Source organism: Andrographis paniculata, unplaced genomic scaffold (assembly GCF_009805555.1).
Source record: "Andrographis paniculata isolate CXL003 unplaced genomic scaffold, ASM980555v1 Contig83END, whole genome shotgun sequence".
Classification (NCBI taxonomy): domain Eukaryota; kingdom Viridiplantae; phylum Streptophyta; class Magnoliopsida; order Lamiales; family Acanthaceae; genus Andrographis; species Andrographis paniculata.
In genome coordinates, this window is record NW_026137621.1 from 3,744,766 (window position 1) to 3,757,702 (window position 12,937).

The 12,937-nt window shown below is 28.7% G+C and overlaps 3 protein-coding genes across 3 annotated transcripts; all 3 read left to right on the forward strand.

The window, feature by feature from the left end:
• Positions 1 to 114: 114 nt before the first annotated feature.
• On the forward strand, positions 115 to 1,743 carry LOC127241578 (60S ribosomal protein L44). Its single transcript, XM_051260696.1, has 4 exons — positions 115 to 181; positions 609 to 788; positions 1,396 to 1,470; positions 1,558 to 1,743. The coding sequence occupies exons 1-4, from the start codon at positions 179 to 181 to the stop codon at positions 1,615 to 1,617; spliced, it is 318 nt and encodes a 105-aa protein (XP_051116653.1). The 5' UTR covers positions 115 to 178; the 3' UTR covers positions 1,618 to 1,743.
• Positions 1,744 to 3,352: 1,609 nt separating this feature from the next.
• Positions 3,353 to 5,943, forward strand: LOC127241603 (B3 domain-containing protein REM8-like). The gene is made up of 4 exons (XM_051260742.1): positions 3,353 to 3,503; positions 3,588 to 3,945; positions 5,229 to 5,329; positions 5,430 to 5,943. The coding sequence occupies exons 1-4, from the start codon at positions 3,444 to 3,446 to the stop codon at positions 5,733 to 5,735; spliced, it is 825 nt and encodes a 274-aa protein (XP_051116699.1). The 5' UTR covers positions 3,353 to 3,443; the 3' UTR covers positions 5,736 to 5,943.
• Positions 5,944 to 10,978: 5,035 nt separating this feature from the next.
• Positions 10,979 to 12,533, forward strand: LOC127241717 (B3 domain-containing protein Os01g0723500-like). The gene is made up of 4 exons (XM_051260889.1): positions 10,979 to 11,041; positions 11,118 to 11,484; positions 12,044 to 12,150; positions 12,240 to 12,533. The coding sequence occupies exons 1-4, from the start codon at positions 10,979 to 10,981 to the stop codon at positions 12,531 to 12,533; spliced, it is 831 nt and encodes a 276-aa protein (XP_051116846.1).
• Positions 12,534 to 12,937: the final 404 nt, after the last annotated feature.

Here is a 12,937-nt window from a genome sequence, read left to right on the forward strand (position 1 = left end):
GATTTTTTGGGTCGACTATAATCGTATTTTGGGCTTGATACATTCTATATTGGGCCGGCCCATAATTTTATTATCTATTGGGCCTCTCTCACTATAAAAGAATCAGAAGCACTTTCTAGGGTTTCAGACTTCAGACTTCTTTCTCGCGGAGCTTCGTTCAGAACTTCACTGGGCAGCAATGGTAATTTCGATCCCCATCACCTTCCTTTTCGCGTAATTGAAGTTGCTCGGTGTATCTTAATAGCTAAGTTATTACTTTGATGGAGTTCTTGATTTTTATTTTTTTTTTCTGGTTATTTTTCGATTTTTGAGGATTTCAGATTGGTTTATGAGTTATGGGTTGTGAGACTTGTTGCGAGGTTGGAATCTAGCTAGCTGATGACGATGTTGTATAGTTTTAGGATACTCTTTCGTTTTTATTATTTATTTCTAAAATATTCGTCTATTGAATCTGGATTATGCCGTTTCGATTCGGAATTTTGTGTTTCTTCACTAGGTTTATGTATTGTGGCTATATTTGAAGTTATGGGGATTTAGGGGGAATTTGGAGTTGGTATATGGTGTTTATGTTGGTTATTTATGAGTTTTTTCTTGTTTGGCGTTTGCAGGTGAACGTTCCTAAAACAAAGAAGACATACTGCAAGTCCAAGGAGTGCAAAAAGCACACCTTGCATAAGGTAACACAATACAAGAAAGGAAAAGATAGCTTAGCTGCTCAGGGAAAGCGACGATACGATCGCAAGCAGTCTGGTTATGGTGGACAAACTAAGCCGGTCTTCCACAAGAAGGTGAAATTCTCTAGATTCTAATTGCACACCATTATTACATTGTAGCATGAAAGGTTCGTTGGTATATCTTGAAGTAACAAAGGTTTTTGAAACTGTTACAATGAATTGTTTTAAGCAGACATTGTTGAACTATTGTTGAATCATGTCGAAGGGTTTGGTGGTTAAGCTCTGGTGGCTGTTCATCTGACAAATTGGGATTAGGAATTACAATGATTTCTTCCAAATATTGTAGAATGACTTAATTTATAAGACTTAGTGGTGATTAGAAAACCACTATGAGTCTTGTTAGAATGATACCTGTTTCGAAATAATCTAGAACAGTTTCTTGGTTAACTTTTGCTTGCTATCCGAAAAAGAAAATGGGATTGTAGAATTAGGTTGATCCTTGTTTCTTTTGACATAAAATTTTGTGGGATCTGATCCTACAGTCCTATTTATTATCTTATATTCAAATGTGCATTTACCGAATGTTGGATCCTTAAGGAATGTCGAGGCTTGAACTTGCACTTATTTATTGATAGGGCAATGTTCTTTCCGATTAAACTACAACCCGCACGAAATTAGGGATTTCCTTTAGATGACATTGGTTCTTGTGTTTCTTGTTCAGGCCAAAACAACAAAGAAGATTGTGCTGAGGTTGCAATGCCAGGCTTGCAAACATGTTTCCCAGCACCCCATCAAGGTCGATATTTGAAATTATTTTTTTCATTTTTGTTTGGATGATACCCTAATCTGTGTGCCAACAACTCCTTAATTCTCGTCGGTGCAGAGATGTAAGCATTTTGAGATCGGTGGCGACAAGAAGGGCAAAGGAACTTCCCTATTCTAAATGCTTAAGATTGAAATTAAAATCGTACCTCGGTTGCTTAGAATTTTTCATTCCAATGCTGCCTCAGACATTTTGAGCTCAACTTTGTGTTCTTGATACTTTTGATTTATGTATAACTTTTCACAATTTCATGTCCTCATTACACACAAGGTATGCGGGTGTTTTTCTTTAGTATTTTTAAGTTTAGTTGTTTTTAGTACTCTTTTTGTTTTCTTGCTAAGTATATATTTTGTCATTTTTTTATTGTTTACACAAAGAGTTATTTTTTATAGTTAATATAGATCTAGTTGCATATTTCAAATATTTTCATATTTATATATTTATATAAAAAAATAAATAAATTTTGAATTTGAATAGTTTTATGATGTGATATAAATAGGTGTTATGTGATGTTTTGAATGTAAAATGGATTTTTGTATAATATAAAAAATAAAAATATGTGTTTGATTTGTTATTTTTGGAGAAAAAAAATTGGATGAACAGTAGATTTAAAATTCAATTCTCCAAACAAACACACCCATTATATTCTTCCTAGTAGCATTTGTTTGGATTGTAGTAAAAACGATAAAAATATTTTATTAGTATGGTATAAAGTAAAAATAATATTTATATAATATATTATAAACTAAAAAGGAATTTATTATTTGAAAGGGTATTATATGTATATTTTCTACAACAAACAATAGTAGTGTGTTTACCATGGGATTTGAGTTTTGGTTTTATTATTTTATTTTTTATTTAAAAAAAAATATATCAAATTAGTAGTTTATTTTTTATTATTATATTACATTAAAATTAAAATTTATATTTAAAATATTACATCATATATATCTTAATTCAAAATTTTAATACTTCTTCTATTCCATAACAAAATATCTATTTTTTCATTTTAGTTCGTTCTATAATAAAGTATCCATTTTTTTTTTTTGTAGTAACTGTAATTTCTACCTAACATTACAAGTACCCTTACAACTTATAATATATTACACAAATATCATTCTATTTATATCATACATACTAATAACATTATTTTAGTCATTTCTACTTTATTCCTATTATATTTCAATATAATACTAATATTTTTAAAATTAAGTGTAAAAAACAAATGAATACTTACTTCCGAGACATATGGAGTATTTAAAATTCAAAAATAAAAAACTAAATCTTATGAGTAAAATTTTGTTTGTTTTGGATTCAGTTTCTTTTTTAATAGAAAATTTTCGTTTATAAAATACTTCCTAGTTGTGTTAGACTATTTTTTTTTTTTTTTTTTTCCGGTTAAAAGAGGATTTTTTTGTTATTTAAAAAGAAAACTATTTCTCTTAAATATATTTAATAAATATAAATTAATTTAATTAAATTTTTAATTACAATTTACTCAAAACTTTTTTATTTTTATTTTATTTTTAATAAATAAATATTTTATCTATATTTAACTCTTTATAAAATAGTTTTAAGTTAATTATTAATAAATAAATAATTTCTTTTATCAATATTATATAAACTTTTATTTTTACAAAATAATACATTGAAAAGTATCATTTTTATATTTTTGTTTTTTCACCTCAAATATCATTTTTTATTTTAATAAAAATAATCATAAATCTTTGGCCCATAAATCTTTGGCCCAGTGAGATTGCCGAAAATTTATTCGATGCACACTTTCAAATAACATTTCCGGACGAAGTTTGTATTAAATTAAATATTTTATTTTATTTAAAATATATTTTTTGAAGTACATTTAATCATCACACTGACGCACCAAATTAAAGAGGGACTCTGCTCTTCAGATCAGTCGAATCCATTCTCAGAATGAAAAATCGAAAATGGAAAAACGAAAACTCCATTTCTTCAAGATCATGATGCCTGGATTCCAACACAAACTCGTAATCCATAAACTATTAATCAATTACTAATTCAATTTCGCATCGTTGTTCTTAATTCCTCTGTTTTTAACAATTTAATTGCAGAATCTGCCAGAAAGTTTCTGCAATAATCTAAAGCTGAAGGCGAAGAAGATAGTACCGAAAGAGGCAGTGGTGAAGAGCAGGTTGGGGACATGGAGGATGACAGTAATCTGTAAGAATATTGGGCGAGGTCTGAATCCGATCATCTCCTTCACGAATGGATGGCCAGATTTCGTCGTCCGCCATGGCCTGACCTTGTGGGATCTCGTGGTGTTCCAACACACACCATCAGTGGACGATCTTCAGTTTACTGTCGTCTTCGTCTTCGACGCAACTGCTTCTCAGAAGGATCCATCAATCGTCCTCCCAAAGAGCTCTTTGAATTTGTCCTCGCCTAATTCTAAGAAAACCCTAACCAAAAGTAAGCTCCCGCTCCCCTTTTCGATTTGGTGAGTAAATTGATATTGTTTTATGGCTTTTATGATTATTTGGGTTTTATAAAGTAGTCCATTTGAGTCCGATGCGAAGTTAAGAAAATATACTCCCTGTCCTAAAAGAAGTGTTTTATTGAGAGTTGATACGGGAATTAAGGAATAATAATATTTAATTGAAAGTGGGTATAAAGTATAATGTAAATGATTAAAATGTCCTTTTTTTTTTTTTTTTTTTTTTTTAAGGATTTTAAAGAATATGTTAGAGAAATAATTAGAAGTAGTATGGAAAAGTAGGAATAATTTTGTTATAAAATGGGGACTATAGCTACTAAATAAGGAAACAAGACAATTGATTTGAGATGGACGAAAATGGAAAAACAAGACAAATCTTTTGGGACGGAGGGAATATAGTTTATTGAAAAAGTGATATGTAATTGGGGGAATTTTTGAAAATTTAGTTAGAAAATAAAAGTAAATGAAAGGGAAATAATGTAATAAAGTTAGTGGTATTTGTTGTAAATAAGTGTTGAATAAAGGATAATAATTGAATATTGATTTGTTAATTTTGTCTAAATTAGTAATGTGATAAATTTATGAGACGGTCTAAAAAGAAAAGTCAGAATAAATTTAGATATTATATTTTGTTAAAAAAATAATTTGCTCTTATTGAAAATGTTGAACAAAATTGTGTTTATTTTGATTTGAGACCAAGGGAATTTGTGTCGGGCGTTGGAACTTTGAATAATAAAAAATTAAAATTGAAATAATAGTATGATACTATATAATATAAAAATTAAAAATAAATATTTAATTTAATATTTTTTTCAAAAGAAAATTGATGAATAGTAAATTTGGAGGATAATTTCATAAACTAATTTAAACAAAATTTCTAAATATAAAAATTAAAACTTCAAAATAACAAAAAGTCAATTTTAAAGATTTCTATTGTCCATTGAATTTTTTTTTCTTATGACAAATTAAATTTTTTCTGTCTCCATTTATATCCTATTATACAATTATTTCAATTCGAAATTTTATTATCGAAATTTTTAACTCAAAATCTAACTCCTAAAACAAACCCAAGTAGGTTAATGTATGGGCATGGATCAGGTTGATCCGGTCAAGTCCGTACGATTTGACCAGATTAGGTGACCAACATATATATGCTCATCTGGTCAAATCAACACCATCTGACTCCACTATTTTCGTTTGAAAGCCATATTCATCCTCAACGACGTCGTTTTTGCTTTATCTTCCGAAAAATTGTTAGAAAATCAGCAGCAAGAGAAGAAACGTGGATCGGCAGATGCTGGCAAGAACAATGTATTTTTTACCGCGACAGTGAAGCGTTGGCCTGTCGCAAAGCGAATGGTGAGTTTATTACATTACACACATATACGGATATTATAATCTCGTCCCATAAAATAAACACATTTACTATATATACATATGTATGTATATATCTATTCAGTGGATTCCGGTGGAATTTTTGAGGGCGGCGAAGATGGAGAAGACGACGAGTGTGGTTCTGAGGAACGGCGACGGGAGAGAGTGGGGGGTGGTGGTGACGATGAGCAGGGAGAGGGGCGGGAAGGGGGTGAGGGGTAGAATGGGGGCCGGCTGGGGTCAATTCTACGACGAAAACAACCTTAAAGCCGGAGATGTCTGCACTTTTCACCTCGTAAGTAATAAGCGTCTTCGATCCCCCAACCATCATCTTATTGTAATTGATGTCCAGATTCGTCACTGCCGTCGCCGCCGCCGCCGCCGCCGTTGATGTCCTGTCCGAATTACTGCTTATTTGATTTGCTGCTATATATATATATATATAAATATGTATGGATGGATGGATATTGTAGCTTCCATGTGTGTGTTTTGGGTTAGTTTGGGGTTCTGTAATTGGTTGCTTGTAGTAATTTGAAGCAGGGGCAAATGATTTCTTGTTTATTTGTAAGATTTTCTGGGTACTTAGACTTTAATTTCGATTATTAACGTTATGTTTAAATATAAATTTTTAAAGTTTTATAGTTTTGGAATTATATGGAAAAAAATAAAATAAAAATTGAATAATTAACGTAATACTTTTTTGTAATATACTCTGATCGTAAAATATGTATTTACTTTTTTGTCTCAATACAATAGTCTTGTTTTGTTTATCATTTTTGTCCGTCTCAAAATAATAGTCTCATTTTCATAAATAATCATATCATTATAAAATTATTGTCACTAATTTTTTACACTAATACACTCACAAGGACAAAAAAGTACGTACCAAATTCAATTCAGACTATAATTATGGAACGGAAGTAAGTAGTACTTTTTAAATAGAATTTAAGTTATAAAAGTATTTAAGTATGCTGGGTAATTCAAAAAATTATTATTCTTAAAGAAATACTTATTATGTTTTAAAAGAGCTGTTTTGTTTTGTTTTTTTCATTTTTGTCTGTTCTTATTTAATAACTATGGTCCTATTTTATAACAAAATTATTCATACTTTTTTAAATTACTCATAATTATTTCAATTTATTTTTTAAAAATTTTCAAACAACAAGGAAATTTTAGTCTTTTATATTCGCTTTATACCTACTTTTAATTAAATAATATTATTCCTTAATTTTCCTATCAACTTCCAAAATGACATATCTTTTCGGACGGAGAGAGTATATATTTGTTGTTATAAACAAAGGCTTTCTTTGCCTGATGTTTGTAAATAAAATGATTTTTTATGTATGGTACAGAAAATATGTCAAAATTAAAATATATACTACTCTCTCTGTTCGTTTTTTAAGGGTCATATTTACCTTTTGCATCATTGTACTTAACATTAAAAAAATATTTGTATAATTTTTTCTAAAATATCATTTTAGTAGCATTATAAGACACTAATAGAAGTATTTTTGCAATTTTTCTTAATTTGTATTACGTTTTAATATAATAATTAATATTCAAATATCAACACACAATAAATGAGACCTTTAGAATCGGACGAAGATAATATTATTTTAAATTGAATATTTAATTATTTTATTTTTTTATAGTAAGTATTTGAATTTTTTTTAATTATTTTTTAAGAATAGTAATTGAACAATAGTGATAGAAAAATAGAGCAAAAATATATACACGAGTATATATATTTTAAAATTTATTATTAGTGGATAGAATAAAAAAATTTAAAATGATAGACAAGTCTAATAATGTACTTTTTTTTCATTTTATAACTATCCATTTGGTTTTTACACGTAATTTTAAAAATATTAGTATTATATTGGGATATAGTAGAAATAAAATAGAAATAATTAAAATAATCTTATTAGTATGTGTGATATAAAGGTAATGACATTTGTGTAATATATTGTAAGTTGTAAGGGTATTTGTAATGTTAGATAGATAATACAGTTACTAAAAATAAATAAATAATTTATTATGAAATAAACTAAAATAAAAAAATAAATACTTTGTTATGGAAGGAAAGTTAGTATATACAAATAAAAATTTATTCCAAAATCCAGTTGGGGCTTGGATTGGTGTGCTCCAAATCCAATTGACGGCTGGCTGGGTAGCTGTAATAATGAATTCTTCTATCAACTCAATCTTTCACCACACCGACTGATTGATACTTCCAAAGATTCTCTACGGCATGTTTGTTTGGTTATAAAAAATAAAAAATAAGTGTTTAATTTTATATTTTTGAGGAGAAAAAAATGAGATAATAATGGATTAAAAATCCAATCACCAGACAAACACACCCTACATAAAAAATAAAATTGGTTTCTATTTATATACTTCTGCCCATTGTTACAATTTTCTTTTTCATATTTTTCAGTCAATATTTATTTTTAAAAATCATTATATATTTTAAATTATATATATTTATTTTATTTAAATTGATTAGTTATTTTAATTTATAATTATTTATATTATATTATAATTAATTTTACTAATATATTATTAATTATTAATTAATCATCTTTTTTCTAAATTTTTATGGTACAGTATTTAGGGCATAATATGTAAGGTTGCGATTCGGGCCGGTTTGATTTTTTGTGCTAAGCCAGCCCAACCCAATTTGAATGCGGGCTGGACAGGCACGGCTTGATTTCGAACCGGGCTTGGACAATTCAGCCCGAGCATGACCCGACAGGAATTCAACCTACAACCATATCTACATAACATAGAAACTGTACCATCTAAGCTGTAGCTTAATTTATTTTAAAATTTTATTAATTAATATAATAAATACTATATATTAAATATTGATTCTAATATATCGGGCCGTGCCAAACATGGCTTGGGAACGATTCGGTTCATTAGCGTGTCGGGCTACGCAATGGAAACCCAAGCACAAGGTTTTTATATCGGATTTGGATCAAATTTTCAGACCGTGTCTACTTTTTGTCAGCTTTAATAATAGGAAGAAGGTAATATTGGGTGTGTTTGTTTGGGGGATTTTCCTCCAAATACACTATTCATTCCTTTTTTTTTTTCCTCAGAAAATATGAAATCAAATACATATTTTTTATTTTTTTATATTATACTAAAAATCAATCTTACATTCAAAATATTACATCAACACCTATTTATATTACATCATACAACTATTCAAATTCAAAATTTTTACTATTCAAATCCCAATTCAAAATTCAAACCCCCAAACAAACACACCTACGCACCCTTAGGGTGTGTTTGTTTGGGGGATTGAATTTTAAATCCACTATTCATCCAATTTTTTTCCCTAAAAACATCAAATCAAACACCTATTTTTTATTTTTTTTCTATTGTACTAAAAATCAATTTTACATTCAAAACATCGCATCAACACCTATTTATATCACATCATACAGCTATTCAAATTCAAAATTTTTACTATTTAAATCCCAACTCAAAATCCAAACCCCCAAACAATGTAAACTTTGATTAATATTGATTCCAAAAATATAAATTGAAATAAAAGCCTAATTTAGTAAGCCCAGTTTGGTAGAGACCTAAACGAAGAAATAGCTCAAAACCCATGGTAAAGAAATAAAGCCCAAGTTGGTTAAACCCAGAGGAGATGATCGGAAATAATGAAGGAAGAATGATCAAATAATGGAAAACTTTACTAAAGAAGCCAAATGATAAGAGTATTCAATAATCATGGGAGGTTCAATGGTTATTTGGTGATCAACGGAGTTTAAAAAGAGCTAATGATTGAAGAAGATGCGAAGGTTATGTCGATTATCATATCTCAATGATCAAAGGAGTTACAAATATGTATTGAAGTGGAGCTGTCAAGAGTCCTATGAGATTACGAGTCGAAAGTTTTGAGGTGTGCGGTATCAATCATTCAAAGAACTTAGCCTCTCAAATTATGTACGACAAGGTAAGTTAAATCTAATAATTTACAAATTAAACACGACAAGACAAGTTACATTACACAAACTATGTGTAACAGATAAAACTCGGAAACATCAGAGATTTCAACCCATGACCTTACAATAACGAGTTCATCATACGCCACCAGGGTATGCCTTATAGCAAAGACTATGTTTTACTCCCTCCGTCCACACAATAAGTGTGCATTTACTTTTGGCACAGAGTTTAAGAAATAATACTACCTCCGTCCCACATACCGTGTCTGTTACACTGTAGACACGGTATTTTAGGACGAGTGTAATTAGTAGATAATTAAGAGTGTATTAGTGAAAATAATTATCCAATAATATAAATAATTATAAATTAAGATTAAGATAACTAATTAATTTAATTAAAATTTTTAAAAAAATTAAAAAGTTTAAAATGAGATTAAAGTGTGTAATCATTTTCCAAAAAATGAAAGTGACATGGTATGTGGGACGGACAGAAACGGCAATGTGGACATGGTATGTGGGACGGAGGGAATAATATTTTAATTATAGTGGGTAAGTAAAAGTAGTATAATAAAATATTTGCCCTTATTTTTTGGTATAAAAATAATGATATGATGTAAAGTAAGGGTATGCGTGGAAAAAAGTGAAGAATTTAATGAATGGTTACTTTGTAATTGAACGTCCCAAAATAGAAATATGTATACTTTGTAGCTAGACGGAGGGAGTATTATATATATATATATGTGTTTTTATTGTAAACTTTACAAATATATAGTATCATTTTTTTATTTTTTTTTAATTTTATGCACTCATATTTGATTTCATATAAAATAAATAAATAAACCTCAAATTTCTATTTTCTATGAAGGGAAAAAAATACATCAGTTATTACAAATGGTGTGGAGTTTTGGAGCAGTGACAACCTTTTTCATTAATGTGAAATACTAAAGTGAAAAATATAGTAAGAGATATCCGCTGGTTGGCAGTGTGAGATGAATTCGTGACCGTAGATCATGGATTCAACTATGATGTTTTTAAGTATTGTTTGTCATATATAGTTCATCTATTGTATTTTATTTAAAGCACTCAACGAGTAGTATCTGCAAATTTTCATATTATAAAAAAAAAAAAAAAAGTGGAAAACATTAATTTATTTGGGGTTTGCTTTTGAGTGTTTTTCTGTTTTTTTAAACCATAATTTAAATGTACTCCATCATTTATTTTGAAAAAGAATGAATATAAAATATATATTTTATAAAAAAATCACAATAAGTCCGTTATAATTAATAAGTACTTAAAAGAATATTAGTAAAAATAATTATTGTATAGTAAAAATAATTATAAATTAATGTTATAACTAAATAATTTAATTAAAATTAAAAAAATATAAAATATAAAACATAAAATGTAATTAAAGTGTATACCGATATAAATAAAAAATAAGGACAAATTATATGGACCGAAAAAGTAAACGAGAACAAAGAAAACGTGAGGTAATTTTAGCAGAAAACTTCCTTTCATTTTCCTGTATACGAATATATATATATATATATATATATATAGAGAGAGAGAGAGAGAGAGAGAGAGAGGTACATATATAGTAGTGGTGGAATTCATTTGCAGCGAGCGAGCGAGCGACCATTGACAGTACGTACTCAATTCATTTCCTTCTGCAATGGCAGCAGCAGCAGAATTGCGTTTTTTCAAGATCATGATGCCTGGTTTCGATCAACAGCTGGTAATGGCCTTTCTTTTTAATCTCATTCTTCAACAATACATATTATTTAATTAATTTGTTTGATATAAATATGCAGAATCTGCCATCGTCATTCTGCAACAAGATGAAATTAGAGTATAAGATGGAGGAGCTGGAGCATGCAATCATCAATGGCCCTTTGGGGCAGTCGCAGATCGAAATCGAAGTTTCCAGAAGCCAACAAGCTGGTAGTGGTGGTGGTCTCATCATCTGGTTAAAAAATGGATGGCAGGATTTCTTCCGCCGCCATGGCCTCAAGTTTGGATACTTGCTGCTCTTCCATCACACTGGAAATCTGCATTTCAATGTCGCCATCTTCGACACCACCACCTGTGAGAAAACCCAATTTCCAACAGCACAAAACCCTAACCCTAACCCTAACCCTAATAGTCTCCTCCCCAAAAAAATCATTCTCGATCACATGGGTAAGATCATTTACCTTTTTAATTTTTCTTTTTAAAAAAATACATTATCATTATTTTTTTAATAAAATATCATATTAAATATTTAATTTGTATTATTTAAAAAAAAATTATAATTTTGAAACTTCCAAAATATATATATACAAACTTTTTGAACTTTTGACACTATTTTAATTTTTTTTTAAATATTAAATATATATATATATTCTTATAAAATATTACATATCAAATAATTTTTTTATCATAAATTAAAAATTAAATACAAGTATATTTTTTAATATTTTTTTTTTTTTCGAAGTTTCATAATTTTAAAGAGTGTTTATCTAAACGGAAATATGTCTATATATATATATATATATGTATGTTTTTTTTTTTTTCTAAAAAGTGATTTTTCCTTTCAAAATTTTTAAAATACTCACCTTTTTGTCTCAATTTTCATTTAACTATTATTTCTAAATTTAAAAGTACAATATAAATTAGAATAATTAAAATTTTAAAACGTCAGCAATATTATCCGCATGGGTTAACGCGAGCTGCAAAACGACGTCGTATGCATATGCAGAGTCAGAGAAGGAATCTCGCGCAGGCTGTCCTTTTCCCTGCAAAATCCACCCCTCATTTTTCCGTCTGACCATGTACCCTTCCCATGCCCTCAGAAAACTTACTGTGGTCAGTAATTAATTAATTAATTTACTTATTACTTACCAAAATTCTCCCTTGCATTTTCATCCTCTCTCTCTGAATAATTGCATTTGCAGCACATTCCTCAGACGTTTTGGAGGTGCGACAGAATGAGAGGTAAGGAATGTCTGATGGTGAGAGATTGTGGAGGGAGAGAATGGCGGATGGTGGTGAGGAGTGAGAAAACGAGAGGGAAAATTGGTAAAGGTTGGAATGAGTTTTATGAAGGTAACGACCTCAAGGAAGGAGACGTCTGCGTCTTCCGAGTAACAGATTTGAAGAAGAAGAAGACGACGACGGCGAGGAATAGGAAATGGAATTGTTCATCTACTTTAAGCATGGATGTGGAGATCCTTCGAGAAGGTTCTTAATTAAGTTAATTAGGGTTTGCTGTGTCGTCGTTTTGCCCTCTGTTTAGAATGTTTATATATATATATATATATTTTTATATATATTGATTTTTAAATATTAATTATTATATTAAATATAATATAAATTAAATAAAAAAGACAAAATATTTTTATTAATATTTGTATAAAATATAGTAATACAAATATAAATATAATACTCCCTCCCTCTCCATAAGTAAATATATATATATTTTTTTTAAGTAATTTTAAAAATATTAGTATTATATTGAAATATAGTAAAAATAATATAAAGATAATGATATTTGTATAATATACTGTAAGTTATAAAATATTTGTATTATCAAGTAAATAGTAAAGAAAACTGATATTTGTTATGAGACGGACTAAAATAAAAAAATAAATAT